General features: G+C 42.8%; 1 protein-coding gene across 6 annotated transcripts in view; it reads right to left on the bottom strand.

Moving 5' to 3' along the window:
- The window catches only part of LOC144155686 (transcription initiation factor TFIID subunit 4-like), a 61,343-nt gene that overhangs the window by 33,887 nt on the left and 6,669 nt on the right, over positions 1 to 20,787 (bottom strand). For 5 of the 6 annotated variants that reach the window (XM_077687285.1, XM_077687287.1, XM_077687284.1 and 2 more), the window contains exons 2-3: positions 13,424 to 13,456; positions 1,846 to 2,004 (exon numbers count right to left, since the gene is read on the bottom strand). In XM_077687285.1, the coding sequence (XP_077543411.1) occupies positions 1,846 to 2,004; positions 13,424 to 13,456 (192 nt within the window). The remainder of the gene's footprint in view (positions 1 to 1,845; positions 2,005 to 13,423; positions 13,457 to 20,787) is intronic. The other variant, XM_077687286.1, reaches the window with a different exon arrangement.

The raw sequence follows: 20,787 nt of genomic DNA on the forward strand, positions 1-20,787 counted from the left end.
TCAAATTAAATCTAAACACTAAAACTGGCTGCAGCTCTTCACAGATCTCTTTTGCACGTGGCATGACAACTGACTCTCGTTCCTGAATGATGTCAGCAGGTCTAATGTAAAAATAAAGCTATACCTAAAATTCAGTGACAGGATTCCTACTGACCAGTGCTTATTTATTTAACACTTAGTGTATTCCAGAACTGCACTGACTGCCTTTCATCGGCATGAAAACTAGTACATAGAAGCTCTCTGGGGGAGGCAACTTGGCATATATGCGCTACTACGTGGAACACGACAGTGACGGAACTGCAGTATACGTCGTTTCCCTCTACCTCGCCGCCCATTAAAACAATTTTAGTTTCAGTGACGACCATCCAATGACCCACGGCAACATGTCCGTTCGTACCTATCACACATTAGTTTTGTGAATAGAACTAGATGTAGCTGCTATTCCTTCACTTAATGACTACTGCCCTATCAGCAGGTTCAGAATGAATACAGCATCCAAGCAACAGTACACATATCTTGCTACACAGCTTTCTCAAAAAACTTTGCAGTTAACAAATTCGTCCTAATTCGGGGTTTAAAAAGTACTCTAACAACTTGACTAACCAGCAGGCCAACCATTTGTAGTGGAGAATGAATTAATCAACAAATGGAAGGAGGGGAAATTGTTAGCTGGCAATTTATGGTAAGCCCCCAAGGTGGAGTAACCTTCTGCAAATGAATAATTCTGTCAAATTTTCTTTAACCACAAAGTCTTCTGAGAAATATCTATATCATTCTTATGCACCCATAGGGCTGCATTTGATTTATATGTCAGTTTTTCCTTTGCCATTTACCTATGATTTTTATAAAAGTCATTGGGGAATGTTAGACAATATCTGGATTCAGCTGAAAATGAAGGGCCCTAAAAAATGTAATAAACTGAAGATTTTGTAAGTAATTTAAATAAAACTTTTACAAAGTAGTTTAGAAGGCCATAAGCATCAACAGATGACAATAGTTTAGGTTTAACTGCTGTCATAACCCCAGGCATGTTTGACTCATTTAAGTTTTACTTTATTATCTAGGTGCGCATATTACGCTGAATGTGGAGTGTAGTCATCATGCTTTCGATAAACTAAATATACCAAACTACCTGTCACACAGAAATTAACTGCGCTCAATAGAAAACCCTTCCATGCCATGATAAGAGCTTTGGGTAGCAAACAGTACAAAATCTGAAAGATGGTCCAAGCCTCCAGGATGTCCCCTCCAGGTCCTTCAGTGCATACGGGCAATGGGTGTCATAAAACAACTATATTTTGGAAGATGCCATACCACCATGGTGGAACTTAAATCTGTGGCTAAGCAGAGACCCGCAAACAAATATGCCTTGCATTGCTCACTGGTACATCCCAACATAGCCACTCCCGTCTTGGCTAGAACACAGTTCGCGAGTTCCTCCGTTTGTACAACCAAACACAGTTCTGGAAAACTACACTAAGAACTGCACATCATCAAAGCAAGGTATGCGTGCTAGAAAAAGTGCACTCGCAACATTAATTGGCATGCACGACGTTTAAGCTGCATGCTCCATGAACTGCTGCAGCAAAATGCCACTGATGAAGCCATGCTAAATGCACAATCGCAGTGCAGGCACATTGACACGTCTCAGGGGAAGATGCGCAGACATCTCACAAAGTGGCAGCAGCGTGCATCATACTAAGTAGGCAGCTGTCGATCTGTGCCAAAGTGCAGCGTTGTAGGACATTGTTGTACGAACCACCAACAGCAATACAGTCATGATGGCAGCTGCAGAGGGGGCATGCAGTTACCGCCCTCGCCACGCCCGAGACCAAAAGCACCTACCTGCACTGACTGCAGTCTGTACGTGGGTGCCCCCGACATGTTCCCGGCTGACGAGTTGGGTGGCAGGCTGGGGGCCACGTTTACAACCTGGAGCTGACCATTCTCCGTCTTCACAAGCAGCGTGCCACGCATCATGCCTGGCTGAAGGGTGATCGTGTTCTGCAAGGAGCACCAAGGAGTAAAACAAGGGCAAACACCTGCAGCACAAGTCTCAGGCAGCAATTACACAGTTAGTAACAGCAACAAAAAAAAAATGCAATCTGAAGTTTTTCTTCTTCCAGCAGATATCTCCCTGCTGAAGCATTCAGAAATATTACCTAAAAAAATTAACATATTTCACAGACTTTAGCTACACATTAGCTAAGCTGATGCCAGCATATATCTAACAGAATGATGAATGAAATCGCATCAAGTCGACAATGCTCTTTACAGACGTTTTACATCACAAAAGAGCCACTTAAAAAAAACAAAGTGCCAAAAGACTCGCATTTCAAGTGATATTAAATAAAATGTAGAAAACACATATCATGGTTGTGTCCCAGCTTTTGAAGATTCTCACCTCAACTCACAGTAGGTTTACTGTTTAAATTGCTCTCGCTGACATTTTTGAAAGAACTGCATTTCATTCCCCAGCTACTTCAATGCTTCAAAAAAAAAAAAAACAAGCTCTGTGAAACATTTCTTTAAAAAAATGCACTTTGCGCAAGTTTGTACTCCAAACAGAAGTGGAAAAAAAAAAGAAGAAGAAGATTTGCACGGTAAGATAGATAAGATAGAATGGCATAGTGGGGCAGGCTTGTGAAGTTAAGCGTCACTTGCACCCCTTTATGTATGTAGTCTGGAAAATGCCAATTCAGCCTTGTTAGCAAAATTGGAGTCATACATTTGGATGCACGTAACACGGTGAACCAAACGTTGTGCTTGGACACTTCGAAAGGCTAGCACATTTAGAAGGCAAAAGCTAAGTTTCGGTAAAGGGCGTATGAAAGAATCACTGTACACACCGTGTACCCAAAAACATGAACAGATCTGCTCAGGGAAAAATTTGTTTGCTTTTCAGGTGTCTGCTAATCATAATAAAAATTGTCAGGATATCAACAGATACAACTGGTATGTGCTTTGATTCAAAGCAAACAAAATCATTAAGTTTAGGCATGAGACAGTATTGCTTATCTCATGCAAAGCATAAAACCAGGGATGCAGCTCTAGCTTTGGCAACAGAAAGTGAACCCCCCCCCCCACCTCCAGCAATCGAACAGCAAGCACCAAAATGTGTTGATTCTTGCTGTTTCACAGGCACTGCCTTAGCACTGCTTCGGCGGCATAGGCAACAAGCCCACACAAAGCAACAGTCACGTCACAAATATGCAATGCAGAAGCACTTCAGTGTGGCAGGCAACAGTAGCTTCCAATCACACACAAACACAAAATTTTTTTTCCATCTTCACAGAGGTTGCTTTCACAGTACAAGCTGACGTTCCAGAAAACGAGAGGGGAGCAGACTGATGCAATGGATTGCAACATCATTACGTTTACAACCGTTAGCCAGGGAAGTCCTTTTCTTGGGCCTGCCAGTAGAAGTCGAGTGACAGCTTTACCAATGCGTTTGTATACGCATCCACTAAGAACCGCCATTAAAGAAACCACCGTTCAGAAAGAAATACATCAACGGAGTGGAAGCCTATGGTAATTTCCACAGATTGTCAACGTGAACCCGAAGTGCTCAGAAGCTGCAGGCTACGGTATGTAAAGTGCATGCTGTGCACAAGCTTCAGGAAATGTAGCTTTATCTTACAAAAAGACAGCAATTTCCTTTTGCGACCTTCATCACTTGGAGCCAGTGATAATAGCAATGTGGCAGCATTTGCTTACCAAATTTAACACTACAAATGGTGTTTTTTGCAACCAAGTACTACTAGTGGAAAACTGCACTTGCATTTTGGAACTTCTCAGCAAAGCCTTTAATGCTACAGAAATGGCTACACATCACTACAAGGTTTAACACTGAAAGAGTAAAAAAATGGAAACAAATGAATTTCCTGAAATATACTACGCAGAAAGTAAAGCTATTCGTAAGTATTTTCGCATCTGTAAATAAGTTTTCTTCTTTTTAGGGACACTAAAGGCTGAGTAACTTTTTGTTGCAACTGAAAGATAAAGTGTTCTATAGCCCTTTCTGCTTCTGTTCGAAAGCCAGCGATGCCTTCTTGGCCTTCTTTCCTGAGAAATAAATAATTAGAGCTGCCATTTTTCTCTTCCATTTTTCCGTGGCGTTTGTAAGCATGTCAAAAAGCGGCCAGAGCGAGCCGAGCTCAGTGTTAGTCGATCATCGCCATCTTCCTGAAAGCCTGTCCTCACTGGCTTTCAATTTCGTCACAGCCAATCAGGAAGGGAGTATTTGATGGCATCTAGGAGTGGCGGCGTATAGCAAAATCGGCAACCCAGACCCCACTCTTTATTGGCAGGGAAGAATGATGTCAGCCAAGCTTTCCAAGGAATGTCCAGGACGTGAAATGACATCCGCATTTGATCAACCAACTTCAGAACCATCCCGTTTCTGGTTGTTTGCGATAGCAATTTCTGCCTTTGCCACAAGCTGTTTGATGTACACATGTGTTAGTGGTCAGTAAGTGCAGTAGGCTCTCGTGTTCACCTGCATGCATGCACCTTTTGACTGCGCTCGCACACAAAGCGAAACATCTCAATGAAATCGAAACTGATGCACAGCTAATGCCTGGGCTGTGACATCATATTTTATAATAAGTGCTTGCTGTGGTTTGCGTCAACTTTCTTTTGCACTTTAGTGTCCCTTTAAAGTACCTACAGCTTGTGCTTTGCAATGCACCTTTCATTTTAAGAACCGAGCTTCCCTTCAGTGGCTGGCAGTAAACCAGGCACCGATGAGTTGGCCGTGTAGGTAAATGTCACCATAAGGCCCACATGTGGGCTGGCTTCGACTGGCCACACGAACTGAGGGAATCGACCACGGACGTGCACGTGGGATACTGGGACACACATCTTCGCGGACCAAGACAAGGCAAAGTGCGATGGCAATCAGCGGCTTTGAGCGCAAGCCTTCATGCACGTTACACGATGATATATTTGAGCTCAACTGGGTTCCCCGAACTGTGCAGTTGACAGGGGCCGAAGAGTTAGATGTATGAAGTGCTTCGTTACCACTTATTCTAGTGTCGTTTACAGAGCCCTTTGGTAGAATAAGGCTCTTTTAAGTCAGAACGAGCAAGTAGAGGGCAACTAACACGCTGCGCAGTGTGTTTGTCGGTCCACCAGGTGAACTGCAAAATGTGAGCAACTTCACAGCCAGGAATCTCACTCTCAGTGTATCACTTTGATCAAGCCTGCAGCGGACGCTGCAACCTAGCACCTTAGTTTCTGGAAATTATTTACTTGCATCTCTTGCCAGCCTGTGTGACAACATTTTATGCGAGCTACTGAGCACAATCATTGTGTGCCATATCATTGTGCCGGCTGCTGAAGTAGACTGTTGTTGCAATACAGGCATGAAAAGCGGGTGTCCAGCCCATGGTGAGGGGCCAAATATTTAGAAGGATATTTCAGGGTAATTTTACATCATAAAATATTGTCACAAAATCAGGGAAAACGCAAGGTTCTCAAACTTAAAGAAGTTTATTGGAGCGAACTGGTGCTTTGAAACAGACACATGGAAGAGCAAATGTCAACAAAGCAGCCAAATAAAAAGACGTCCAAGGTCGGTTAAGATCTTTGACAAGCTGCTTTTGTTGAATGGCAACAAGGTTACCTCCAAATAAAATTGTGCATCTCTTCTGATGATTCACGTGTATCAGTGATTCAGTTTCGTGCCAGGTATTTGGTTTGAAATACGCAATGCTGCAAAAATGTATTTTCAGAACATGAAGTCGCGGAAATAATAGAAGTATTTCAGTATCTGTATCTTTTATCTGTATCAAGGAATACTTTTTCTGTGTCTGCACAAGTATACCTGAAACATACCGTTACACCAAAATTAAATGTAGCTTAGTATCTGTACTTTAGGTTCCCAACACATCTAGCATGACATCTGTATTTTGGAATACTTTTTGAGGTATTTCTACCCAGCCCCGATGCAAACAAAGGTTACACGACTACTACTGCTACCACACCACTACTCCGATACATGTTTTCAATGTTGTAACCGTAACAAACAAATCAGTTTTGTTGCTAAGGTTGTTCGTATTTAATCCCCTGCACTAACATGTGACTTTTAAAATTCTACCAATTAAATGTCTCAGCAGCTCACTACATGATCGTGATGTATGCCTGTAACAGGACCATTTCGCGTGCGCACGCACACACACACAAAAAAAATTCATGAATCTTAGTTTAGAACAATTTTTGGCTGTTTCAAACCATTTGTGCTTGAACATACCAGTAAGTTAGAGTGCACTCAACTTTTTTCCTCTCTGCCTATAAATATGGTGGAAACAAAAAAAAAGAACAATAAAACAACCCTGAACCCAATTATGACATCACGGAACGACTAAAAGAAATCAGCAAATTTTGATGTAAAAAACCTGATTGTTTCTCGAGGGATAAGAAGCACATACTGGCTAAATCGTGTCAAAATACTTGCCATGAGAAATCATTAATTTGCCTTGTTCCCAGTAGAGGGTCTGAATGGTATGTTACTAGCCTCCTGCACACCACTGCTCTGTGTGAGATGGTCCAAAGAATGTCGACATTCATCACAAAAGAAAACTCCGTTTCCAAACAACATGTGACTAAAAGCATTTCTAACATTGTAAGCTTGATAAAATTTTGCATGCTTACAAAATATTTCTGGTCACGAGCTGAGATGCAACATTATTTAGTGTAACTACACTTGAACAAGAATCACAACCATATGCACCATCACATAGATTTTATAGCTACAAACCCACAAACAGTTATAGTGCCACTCTTTAAGCAGGCTGCCTTTTGAAACTACGCTCGTCCCAGATCCCAAACGCTAAGTCACAACGAACAAAACAACGAGCCTTTTTACTATGCAGCTGCCTCGACATCCTGAAAAATCTTTATCAAGCCCCCCGACCTACGCAAAGGCCGCCCGATTTCAACCAGATTTTGAATTTCAGCGGAGCAAGCGTCAAATTGAAATCTAATACTGAAGCAACCCCCGGGCTACAAGGTGCACTGTAGTGGACAGCTACAATTAATTTAGGCCACCTGGGTGTCCTTAAAGCGTGCCAAAGTGTCACCTCATGGTTATCTGTTTTTAGAATGGCCATTGCTGCCGGAAACAGAACCTGTGACCTCCTCCTAAATTGACAGACCTTTGGCTGGCCGGTATTTACGCTACTGCACAATTAATTTTGAAGCGTGCAAAAGAACAGAAATAACCACAAGAGGACAGAAGCGTAACCACAAATATACGCGATCACTGAAAGCTGAATTTCGTCCCAAAACTGTGACGGAAAAAAAAAGAGAGAGAAATCCGCCAAATTTCTAAAGGTATGCTTTCCATACAATGAATATCTGCTGGATTTAGCAAAAAATCCCCAAATCCCCAGTTATAACCAAGAGCACTAATTCAAATTTACTCAACCTCAATGTCTGAACAAAAAGTAATGCAACTAATGTTGCATTTCTGCACTTTTCACCGCGAAAAGTAGAAGCTGTGCAGTCCATGTGTCTGCGTGAGTGGTATAAAGAGGTGCTGTTATGCTCTGCAGTAGCCCTCTGCACATGCGCAGACAAAAATGCAACAATAAAAAACATGTGAATTAGCAACAGAAGGCATCTTGCTTTAACATTTTATACCACCTTATGCCTTAAATGCACTCAACAAATGCAACCTTGCATGGAAATGCAGTACTTCACAGGTTATTCTTCCTTGGTATGGAATGAAGAAATGGGGGTGCTCAACATGAGATTACCGTCTCCTAATTGTGCCCCACACATCTACAAAATGAATTCAGTTTGTGCGTGTGTGTGTGTGTGTGTGTGTGTCAGGAGGGAGGGGGGAATCAAGTGGATGAGGCCAGAAACAGTCTGGCAGGCGTCGGCCAATCGGCTCCACGGTGACCCCACTGCTGTCTGCTGCTGTCACTGAGCCCGTGTAGTGAAACCATGTGAGCGGGTTTGGCTCTCAACGAGAAAACGGAATGCAGTAAGTTTTACGAATGCAGCTGTCAAGCAAACCATAACATAAAGGGTATAATTTTGGTTTCTTTCAACACACGCCAAACGCGAAACGGGAGTGAACAAATCAGGAGCTGTCCATCACGGCACCATGCATAAACGCCCCATCTTCCGTCTCATCGCAGGCACACCAGGCTTTCACGCCGCCAGCGACAACAACTGGCTTGTATGCCGAATCCCGAGATCGCCTTGTCGAATATGGCGACAATGATACGAACACACCAGCCAACTGAAAATCGCCGTAGTAATACAGGCTTGCCGACCGAAGGCGACCAGTCGGCCCCAACAAGATTTGTGCCGTGATGAATGTGCCTCTATTTTGTTTGTAGTGCACGGCTGGCACGCTTGTAGAAAATGCAAAGCATGTAAGAGTTACTCAAATTACAAGGAATCAAATTCAACCCAAGTTTCTATCGTAAAGCGTGAAGCAAAGGTGCAAAAAACACTTAATTTGCAATCGTATTTTCTGGCTTAACTAACGCAGTCTCTGGGTATCAGCTATTCGTGGGGGCTCAAGGGAAGCTTAGTGTACAAACGCTACTCAAATAACGATCAGGTTGGGGTGCCAGCAAGAGCTAAGCCTCAGCTCGGTGTATGTACGGGGTATTCGGGCGGAGTGACCTCCATTACTGTGGCCGAGAGGTCTGGGGCATGTAACAGTGCACTGCACGGGCGTGGGGGTTCAAATCCTGTACTTCTTTTTTTTTTTTTCGTTGCAATCTGCATACAGACCTTCACTACTGAGAAATATTTTGATCCAATTGACGCAGAGCTGGTGATTTGAGTAGCAAAGTAGGTCATGTGTACCACCTTTTTTTTGCCCGTCATCTTGCCGCTGTTTAAATGGAGTGAACTGATACCAACTTTCCAAATTTATTGATTGACTGCTTGTGGGGTTTAAAGAGCCAAAGCTTCATCTGGGCTATGAGGCGCGCAGTAGTGGAGGGCTCCCGATTAATTTTGAGCACCAAGGGTCTTCAACAAGCACCCAAATCTCGAACACACAGGCGTTTTCGCTTTTCGCCTCCATCACGAAAGCGGCCGCCATGGCCGGGAATCGAACCCGCATTCTTGGGCTCAGCAGCACAACACCTTAGCCACTGAGCCACCGCAGCGATTAACTTTCCAAATTGACAGTTCTTCTAGAGAAGAAAAGGCAATTGTGCGACTAGGGTGGACAAGTGCAGTTATGAGAAAATGTACCATAAAAAACAATTTTCTGAGATATGTTTAGGCTTCAGTTGCTGAAGATCTTGTTTGCCTCAGTCGAAACGCTCATAAAAGCAATCTGCACATGCATTAATGCTCGTTATGATAAGAAAGAGAAAAAAAGAATGGCGGGATTGGACAAATATGTGGAGGTAAAGTTTCTGCTTCACTGAAATCAACCTAACACCCTCAAAATACGATTTTTATGAAGGCCCCATTAAGCACCTACGTTTATGCTGCAGCCTCACAGAGACCCTTCATTGCCCCCCCCCTCTCCACAAGCTAGAAAAAAAAAAAAATCAGAAAATCAGAATTGGTGTAAGAACATTGCTTCCACAAGCTCAGATATCCACCCTCTGGTACTGACACTTGGGGATCCACTGCAAAAAGAAACAAATGTCGCACATTTCTTCAATGCTTCCCATCTTGAAAACGTACGCGCTCAAGCACAGCTATTCCTTTTGCAGCTGCAGGCCATTCAATTCACGCAAAATAATAATAACAAATAAACAGCAGCAACCCAGCACCGATTCCCTTCCCGCTGCAGTGGTGGCCCGCTTGCACCCTTGCCATACTGCTCCTCGCAGGTACCACTGGAGGCCGCCACATTGCAATAGAAAAGGAGGACTGCACAGAACTAATAAAATATTAAAACGTGCTTTTCGTCTTTTTCTTTTTTACGTGTTTGGACCCGGCCCCCTGCCCTGTGCCAGGCTCACCGCAAAAAGGGCATAAAAAACTCAAAAACTCTCTCTCTCTCTCTCTCTCTTTTGCGCACGCGCGCACACACACACACACACACACACACACACACACACACACACACACACACACACACACACACACACACACACACACACATTCTCTAGCCAAAAGTACAGCTGCTGCCCTGGTTTTCTGTCAATAGAGGCAAACATTCTAGGAAAGAAGTGTCAGGCCTTCCAGGATGCACCAAAACTTTAGTCTGGCCCCTTTTTTCTTTTTCTCATTTCAACCCTAGGAAAATGAAACCGCAGTGAAAGCTTACATTGCATCATCATCATCATCACCATCTACGCCCACTGCAGGGCAAAGGCCTCTCCCACGGATCTCCAATTACCCCGGTCCTGTGCTAACTGCGACCAATTTATCCCCGCAAACTTCTTGATCTCATCTGCCCATCAAACTTTCTGTCGCTCCCTGCCATGCTTGCCTTCTCTAGGGATCCACTCTGTTACTTTTAATGACCAATGGTTATCTTGCCTTCGCATTACATGCCCTGCCCACGCCCATTTTTAAGTGCAGAGCTCTTTAGGCGCTTGTCTTGTCGTCCTCGCTCGCTCAACCCAAGTATATAGAGCACCAAGGCAGCGTCCCGGGGTAACGCTGTTGTTCGCGGCGTACCCCAGAGGCTTCGAAAGCCAAGCGGTTCCTATAGTCATAAGCGTTTGAAACTCGTGAAACACTGGCGCATGTTATACATCTTCCCTTTGTTTAGCGCAAAGAAAACTATAGGTACATTTGAGGAAAAATATACGTAATTAACCGGCAGCACCCGTGTTCCTTTAGTTAAGGACGCCCGTTGGGTTGGTTTTTACGATAGTAAACGCAAAATGTGGCAGTGCAGCACTGGCACGTGCGGGGAGAAAAGCACAAAGAGAACAGAACTCCCGCTGGCGCAGTATCAGGCAGGGGGCGCGCGAGCACTGCGAAGGCGGGAAATTTGAATTGCATGGGGTGGTAGCAGTAAGCGGATAGTGGCGGTACAGCCCATTCTGGCGAATCACTGCTCTGCACTTCCGACAGCTTTTTACACTGAGTGGAACGGCTTTAATTTTTTTTCTTCTTAAGGGCACAGGGTAAAACGAAATTTCAAAAAAAAAAAAAAAAAAAGGACTTTTTTTTTTTCGCAATTAGGGAAGTTAATATTTCTGGTGCACATTTTCCATATTCACACTTTTCTTTTAAAGTCGCATTTTTCACACAAAAACAGTTTTTCCATAAGCAAGTAGTAAGTGACCAAACCCTTTTTAAGAATGTTCTCCGTGTTTATTGCCATTTTTTTTTATCAAGAAACTTCCAGTTCCAGATCAAAACGCTTTTATGGAACCAGCTGTATTAAGAAACTGCTTAGCCATCATTGCATAGCTGATTTTTCAGCGAAGGCAATCCAAAGACGCTGTTGCACATTTTTCCCACATTTGTCCTTCGGAGCCGCGCACGAAAAAACGTCATATTCGGGCTTCACACTCTCAAGACTGCAACATTGGATGCTGTTCTTTCATTCAATGATGATAGCAATGCACGAGCCAGCATTTTGAAATCATTTGGATCAAAACCTGGGCGCAAAACCACCACGAAGTGGCTGAAAGAGGTTGACCACAAGCCAAAATGCTTTGCGAATAGAGCTGTACGATGGTGCACAAGATACGCAAAGGAAAGACAACAGGAAAAAGCGATAAAAAGCGAAAAAGACAACGAAAAGAGAGAGAAAAAAAAGACTTCGACGGTGATTACGAAGCTGGTGCTTTTTAACTAAATGGCTCCAGTGGCGTTTCTGGCAAAAAAGTATTGTTTTCCGCCTCTTTTTTACTTTAAACTCAATTATCTCAAAACAATGTTTTTTATTCCATTGGTACTATATTTCCTTTGTCTTCCAGGACAACGAGCTGATTTTTTTTTTCTTTGTCATCTACATAACTTGTCACACCTACTGTACTAGAATTGAAAATATGCACGAAACCATTTTTTTGGTACACAGCTTACTAAAATAATGCCAAAAATAATGTACTAACGAACAAAACATCATAAAAAATTGAATTTTTGATGGATGTTCCTAATTCTACTACAGTTAAAGGAGCCCTAATTTTGAAAGAAAATGATATATACATTACATAGAAACCTTTATTATATGCCGAGAAAAATGTACCTCAAAATGGCCAAAAATGCATGGGCAGTATAGGGCTTACCCTGTGCCCTTAATATCTACTAATATGTCCTTAACACGCATTAGTTCCCTTACCCACTCCGCTCTCTTTTTGTCCCTTTATGTTATACCTATCATCTTTCATTCCATCGCTCGCTGAGTCGTCCTCAATTTAAGCCGAACTTTTTTAGCGAGCCTCCAAGGTTCTGCCCTGTAGGTGAGTCCTGGTAAGGTGCAGCTGTCATACACTTTCTTCTTCTGGGCATACTGGGCTGGGCCCGAACTCTCAGCAGGACAACACGTTAGCCGTTGTGGTGCTGCAATGTGTTCCGATCTACAGAGCTCACTATGCAGAGCACATTATTACAGCCAGGAGTTTTATGCACACCCTGTTTGCATATAAACTATTTTGCAAACAAATACACTATCGGAGCATCCCCAGAACTTACAAGAATCCCTTTTCATTGCAAGCCTGTGCTCTAAACGCACGCATTTGTTTTTAAACAAGCACAGGTTTTAGCGAAAGGTTCAACTAGAGTGGGGGAAAAAAAAAAGAAGAGATTGAAGTTAACACATACATGTCTATGAAGCCTTTAAACCAGGCTGATGCTAAGAAACTGCAGCTGCCCTTAGCCCAGGCAAAAGAGGAGCCAAGAGCAAGCATAAATCATCTTTAAGTGTCCACAGTGTGAAGCAACACGTGCAGAAGACATACAGTTGGTCCTGTGATAACCAAGAATAAGTGCAGTGCCCAGATACAACTACCATTTTTTTCTCAGAAAAAAAAAAAACACCACCCCAGTGCAGTGCTGGTGCCTGTACGGTATCAAGACTGTGGTTTGTGTCATGTTGTGCTTCAGGTAAAATCCACAAATGCCGGCGGCAGCGAATAGTCTTTCCGCAATATAGACTCCAAGCCGCAACAGATAAAACATGAATGCAGCACAACCTGACCAGCACTGCCAGTCTTGCCCACATAACTGGACAGACTACACCTCACACACCACCGAGCAGAGTGCAGCAGTGCAGGTGTTTAAATGCCCACGGCAAGAACAAACACGTGTCTTTGGAACTGTACGTGGCATGACTATGCACCACAAAACCGTTTTTGTTCTTTCTTTCACCACATGCTAAAGCAATCCCCAAAAACAGTTGTGTGCAGGTATTCCGCTTACTGCAGAGGGAAAACGCTGTCCTGCCCAGTGGCCCTGGACATGCAGGGTGCAGTGAAAAAGGGTGAACAGTGATACCGAGAGCCCGAGACCAGTGCTAATTTATACTCACGTCATGTTCGGGAGGCCTATGGTAGCGGTATCTCTGCAGAAACAAGTGGCACACTCTACATTACAATATAGAAGTGAAGGGAATCTAAAGGAGCAGGTTTTTGGTATCAAGCAGATAAATAAGAACACGTCATACTTTTTTGTCTCATGATGTAATACCGAACTACTACAATAAAATGACTTCCCGCAGTTCTACCACTTAGAACAAGCGCAATAACGCTGCCCAATTTCGCAACGATCATAGTCCAACGGTTTGCTGTCTTTTTAAGTTGTGGCAACACTCCTCTTTCTCTCTGACGCATGTGAAACAATAGGACATGCCCCCTTTCTGCTCTCACTTCAGAAATGCCCAAAGCTGCAAATTGACTATTGCCACAGTTTGCGCCGATATAGCCCACCCAAAATATCTAGAGTAAATCACATGAGAAAAAAAGAGTAACTTTATAGTTTAGTGGGTAATTAAAAAAAATGCCCCAGCCAGGTCACAAACGCAAGCGTTAAGACGGGTGGGACACCTTGTTCCTCCTTCTTTCAAGGCCAAAACTTCAACAGAGGATAATTGGTTCAACTAATTATATCCGAACAGGCTATTCGTGATAACTACACCATAACTTTGGCCTCCTCGATCTTGCCAAACAGATTATTTCAATGGGAAGCTCCTGAAGATAAAATTGCTCTTGTTTACCAGCCCCACCATTCATTCTCCATGCTGGTAGCCCGGCCTAGTTGGTGTCAAGGTCACTGCTCCAAGTATCCCATCCCACGATGTGGTCAAGCATGTTCAATTGCCACATTCATCCCAGAACGCCTCAACAACTTCAGGGGCCCCACTCACAACGTAATTGTGGGTTTCAGCCCCCTCAAGCACTTTCCTTCAGAATAACACTCCTTATTTTTCGAGGGGGAGCAGCCCCAACTTCAGAGTAAAACTATGTACAACCCTAGCTCCATGAAACATGTACATACCAAAGCAAAGAGAAGCCACCAAATTAAAAACAACAACAAAAAAACCTCCACAGAATTCAACATTGCCAGAAAAGCCTCACTTGTTTGTGCACTTTTTCAATTCATCATGAACAAAGCAAAAACAAAGGCTACATAACATAATGCGAAAACCAAGAATCTTAATGCTTAAATTCCAGCTTACACAAAAACGGTCATACTTAGGGCTCTGCATATGAAAATGCATTTTCTGGTGAATTTACAAGGTTTCTACACATTTTATTTTTTTGGTAAATGAGTTTTTTTCTTCTTAGCCTTCATTTCAATATATGCAAGAATTGCGAGTTTTTGTGGGTTTTATTTATGCAGTTTAAATTCTCAAGCGACCACCCATACTTACAGAAATATGATAAGGAATGCTTTGTAAAACAACATGCACTCAGGGAAAAGCAACCGGCTCTTCTATACAAACTTGGTGTAGCACATGGAGGTATATTTCCCACTGTTCACATCAGCAACTGCAGCACTCCCTGGTTTATGACACCATTTCAGGGTTGCAGCAAACCTAGTACGCAGCATGAAAGATGGGCTGGTCCAAAACATGCATACACAAAATCGCATCTTCACAACAATCATCGAGTAAGCCAAAATGTGGGCAGTTTCCCGCTAAACGTAAGTGCCTGTAGTGCTATAATCCTCCACCTCTCTATTACAAAAAAAAAATGTACAGCAAGAACAACTGCTAACAAGCACTTACGACACTCAAAACTGGCCATAATTGCCTTTGACAAAGGCTCAAATCAGCGGGCACTATACTCATAGCAGGCCAGCTCTTGGCATATTTCAGCTTATACTACATTTCTAATGGCAACAGGATTTAAAAAAAAAAATCCAAATTGAATGGCTGTGCTTTGCAGCAGAAATCTAGGACAAGAATTCCCCAACCCTCCGACTCCCACGGACGGTGATAACTTAGCAGCTTTGCCCCTTTGGCACATGGCCCAACACAGGAGACTGCTGTATAAGGATGCTTGAATGCTTGAAAACAAATGAAAACAAATCTGAGGTAAAAAAAAAAGGGGGGGGGGTCCACTCAAGTTGCATGATGCCAGAGACCTTCCAAAGTATTTTCCGATATACCCGATTCCATTAGATTTTTTTATGAATCCCCGATATATGAATCCTCGAGCAAGCATCTTTTTTATTTATTTATCCGCAAACACAGAATAATGATGGTCAAACAAAAATGCACAAATCAAAACATTCCTCAACATTCTCACAACAAACAAAACGGTGCACGTGAGAGAAATGTTAGAAGTAGGTCAGCTTGAAATGTATACTTCCCCTGCCGGAAGCTGGGACGGGAATTTTCAAGCAAGCCCTGGAACAGTGCACATTCCGATTTGGTGCTCTACCGTGGAGTCGTACAGACCTCAAGAGTGGTAACAGCAGCAAAGGGGCGGATAGCGGGTGTCCACAATGCACAGCGTGACAGCTTTTGATAGTCACCATGTCATTGATTGATTGATTGTAGAGTTTAACGAGCCGACGCAACGCAGGCGATGAGGCACGCCATAGTGGAGGGCTCCGGATTGATTTTGACCACCTGGGGATCTTTACGGTGCACCGAAATCTCGTAGGCACGGGCATTTTGGCTTTTTGCCTCCATCAGAAAAGCGGCCGCCGAGGCCGGGAATCGAACCCGCGACCTCTTGCTCAGCAGCGCCACCCACTGAGCCACCGCGGCGGGTCAGTCACCACGTCAATCAGCGAGGCTATATGACCAACTGCCCAAGACAAGCCAAGCCGGTGGCTATCATAGGCTTCTGCGCTGTACATTGCTGAACACCCCCTTCTTTGTGGTTGTTAATACTTTTGATTTCCTGTGCACATGCATTGAAGCCACTAAAATTAGAATTTCAGAGCAAGAGCTTGACTAAGTCTAAAGCATGGGTACACAGTTTTGCTTTTTGGTGGGAAGTCACCCCAAAAGGTTGTTTCAGAGCACCCCTCTAACACCCTGGTTGTTGTTACAAAGCCCCAATTGAGTACACGCAAAATCTATCAAAATGCGAAGCCAAAGCTTCTGCAAGAGTTAAATTTTGCTGAGCATGCTTTTCACAAATTGAAAAACTGTTTAGTATACACAACTGTTATGCCCAGATTAGCCGAAATATGCAGAAGTACAAATACCAAACCTGCAACTATTACAAGCACGTGTACATAAACACAACTCGTTATACAACACTACCTACGTGACAACCATAATGGGAAATGTGCTTAACTATTGATAAAAATTTACAATTCTGAGTTTCTTTTCTTACATAAAGCCCATTAAACAGGAAAACAGACTGACATACCATGCATAGCATGTTCCCATCACGGTTACTGAGCTCAGTGGCACTAGATGAAAAGTTACAGCAACTGCCATTTCTTTAAACTAGTGGTTCCCAAGCATGAGTGTGCTGGGGACCCCTTTCGGGCTTGTACCTGGGATGGGGGACCCCACCATGAACTATGTTGATCCGTGCCACAATGTCAAACAATTTGCAAATGCAGCGAAAGTCGCCCACACATATCCAATGTCCGCCTTCTGAGGGTATTGTCAAACGATTTGACCTCGCAGCTAAAAATCACCCAAGCATGCATTTTGTATGTCTGGCTTTTTTGCAAAGCTGACGAGTTGTGCAAAAAGCCGACATTAAAGGAGCCATGGAGACAATATACAAGTTGGGTTTATTAGAAAGACTGCTTAGTCCCGATAACAATGATACCAATATCATCGCAATCTTCGAAAAAACAACGGAGATATTAAAGAAAACGTTTGAAGCAGTCGCGACCCCCCAGCCAATTTCCAGCAACTTTTCTATGACGTCACGGAACCTTGTTTGTGCGATTGGCGGCCCACCTAAGAGACCTGTCGCGACGACACATGACTGGACGTCTGTAATGGGGCCTCTAGTTCCATTTGACCGCATCACTTGAATGCTAACGTGCACTTAACGCACTGATAATTATGTTTTATTGTTGGCCCGTATGACGTCATTCTTGCTCATAGCACGTCATTGTGGCGCAAAATTTGAAATTTTTAAATACTTCTTGCTTTTTTTCGTTAAAAAAACATCTTTTGTGGCTCTAATGGAGCTGAGTGAGATACTGAATCCTCGTTCTTTCAAATTAAACGAAGTTGTATTTTCTCTTCATGGCTCCTTTAAAGACTTGCTACGCGGAGAAAAAATAAACGTACAAGTCATGCAGCCAAGCTACATTTTTTTTTTGGCAGAAAGGTTTAGCAAAAAGGCGAAATTAAAGGGGGGGAGAGATAGAGTTTAGGAGAAGGCTTTGCGAACCCCCATTTGAGAACCTCTGGTTTAAGCAGATGAGGCACATGGACTGAATTTCACGATAATAAATTTTGGCTGCAGGTTCTAATTGAAAAAAAAAAAAAAAAAAATGAAAGCTGGTTCAAATATAGGTAAGCATGGATAGTTTCATGGACCACTCAGAGACAGACCATGTAACAGGTCACAAACCAAGCTGGACTCGTCTACACAAGCCTGTGTGGCGCTGCTACCCAGGGGGTGTAGAGATTTCTTACAACACACCAGCAACAATCAGCAAAGCTTATGACAAGCTTGGTTGTGAAGATTATTGCACTGCCCTAATTCTGTCATTGGCTATCATAATCAACAGCCTACTTCGGACCACTGCAGAACGAAGGCCTCTCCCACTGACCTCAAACCGCCTCTGTTTTCAAGCTTTCTGCTGTCTGCAAGACGGTGATATCGGCTCCGATTGCCTTGAAGATGTTACCGCACAATGGAGAGTTGTTTTTCAATGTTCAAAACATATTTAATCACTTCAAGTAACTTCAAAATCTCATCCAATCATGATACATGTATTGTCATAATTGAACAAGCGCAGGAATCTAAGCATGGTAATTGGAAGAGTCTCGACATTGATGATAACAGGCCCACAAATGCACCTCACACAAAGGTACACCTTCAACAGACACCTGTTCCTCACCCTGTAATGTTTGCGCAGCATTAAGTTAAAAGAATGTGTGCGTGTGCATGTGCGTGTATGCATGTGTGTGTGCAACTCTATTTTGTTTATAGAACAGTTGAGAACAGCACCTGTCCTTGCCACTGTGGTAGTCATTTTTTGTGCTTCCCGCCATGGTTGTAAATAGACTTGTATATCCGCTTACAGAAAAGGATGAAGAATGAATGTGCAAAATTTTACCCATTTTTTTTATTTCATCTGCCTTCTTTGTTTTTTCCACATGGCTATACAGGTTCACATACATAGTATTAAAAAACAAAAGTAACGCTACCTCAAACACTATGGGCCAGCTTTGCTATTGACAATCGCCAGCTCAATTTTACTGTGAAACAAAACAAAGTAAATTGCTGGCCCACTAGTTTTCATCATCAAAATTGATAAATCAGGGGTCTCGCAGAGCAAAGTATTTCCCTGTGAGTTCTGTTGGCACTCCCCTCCAACTCCATGAGATTGACATGGACTATAAGATAACATTGTCCAGTCTAAGCAACTTTTCCACAAAGCATCTTGATCACACATAAAAAGCATACTTTTTAACAGTCCCTTAGCTTGCAATTTAGTGCTTTTAGGCGACTGCAATTTAATCTGATAACTTATTGAAGCAGTAGTTCAAGTATATGGGAGCTTGAATTTAGTTCAGATGAGCGAGGACAGCAAAGCAGTGACAGTCAGTGGCATAGGCTGATAGCCTGTTCTTAAACACCGAATGTCAAAGCATGTTTAACAGGGCAACCAGCATAAACTGTATATATTGTTGAAGGTAACGTTAAACACTGCCTCAACTGTTTATTAATACCTAAATAACAATTTATGCTTGAGAGTTGAGACTCATAAACGTTTTCTAACATATTTGAACAATTCTAACGCGCCCCCTGATTTTAACGCACAAGTTAGTTTACTTTTAAAAATACGAAAAAATAGTTTTACCACGCAGATGTAACAGACATGACATCACATACCTGGCACAAGACATTTTATATGATGCAAGTAACTTCGGCAGGAAAATTCCCTGTCCTTCATAAACTCACTTATCCAGCTCTTTCTGGCATCAAAACAAAAGCGGGGAACACTGAAAGCTGATTTCGGTTTGGGCCTCATTGTAACGCGCACGCAAATTTTAAAGCTACTTTCAGCGAAAAAAGGTGCACATTAGAAACATGCAAGTATGGTAATCGATATATGTGCAAAAAGCAGTTAAACACACGAAAATATTGCCATATGCTGCAGACATGTAGTTGGAACACGGCCTATGTTCTGAACAGATGCATAGACAAATGCAGAAACCCCGCTGTCCAATTTGCTTTACTCATTGGCTTCTACACTGACACCCCTCTTGCCCATTTCTTTTGGCAGGGGAACCATTACTTTACTTTTGTGGATTTTCACAATACATTAGTGCTCAACTTCTGCAGCGTTAGTGACTCTAATCAGCATGCTTTTATGCTTTCACATTACAGCCCCCTCGTTATAACAGACACGCCACACCACACAGTAGTTATCACGTTTCCTTTGGCAACCATTGTCAAGGGTCTGAGATAATAAATTGTTCGCCTAATTCACTACAGCTAGAATTAAGCACTTAACCTAAGCCAGACAAACATGAGTATACACACTTTTTTCTCATACAGTTGTCATAATTTATTAATAATTTTGCTTTTCTATTAAAGAATCTTGCTGGAACACAAATGAGCACACGGGCTAGCAGTGGTGACTCCATGCTATGCTAGTGCATAACGGAAAATAACCAAGATAACACAGGCACCTGGGGCAAAGGAATAAAGCCTTTCTTTAAATTTCACAGCCTTGCATTATCTCGCTTAATAGGTATTTCACTAGTTTGGTGGTTGGGACTAGTATAGAGTTCCATTTCAGATAAATATTGTCTACTCGTAGCATGCATACTTCCACAATAACTACCATTGTGTAAGAACACAATGTAAGAACACATCAGGACACGTGTAAGAACACATGTAAGAGGGGTCATCCCTGATGTGTAAGAACACATCAGGGATGACCCCTCCGAAATTTTTTCCAGGCAGGCCGTGAGCCAGACTTAGTGCCCTTTTCGGGAAATCTCCTCCTTTCGATAACCCATAACCCCCTCCAAAAAAATTTCTGGCTACAGCCCTGTTCTTGATTGTTACATTTTTGTATGAATGTTTACCTACTAGACGGAAGAGGAATTCAAAAATTCAAGCAGGATTGGAACTTACTTTCAGTTTTTCAGAAAACTGAAAAAGGTTGCCTTTGCTTTGGAGAAGTGTGATATTTTGTTTGTAGATGTGACAATAATGTTTTTTGGAGGGGGGAAGGGGGGGGGGGGGGCAAGGGGGCTAACCATAGGCTTACGTATAGCAG

Source organism: Haemaphysalis longicornis, unplaced genomic scaffold, assembly GCF_048455015.1.
Source record: "Haemaphysalis longicornis isolate Haplotype H1 unplaced genomic scaffold, Haemaphysalis longicornis Haplotype H1 scaffold_1, whole genome shotgun sequence".
Taxonomy (NCBI): Eukaryota; Metazoa; Arthropoda; class Arachnida; order Ixodida; family Ixodidae; genus Haemaphysalis; species Haemaphysalis longicornis.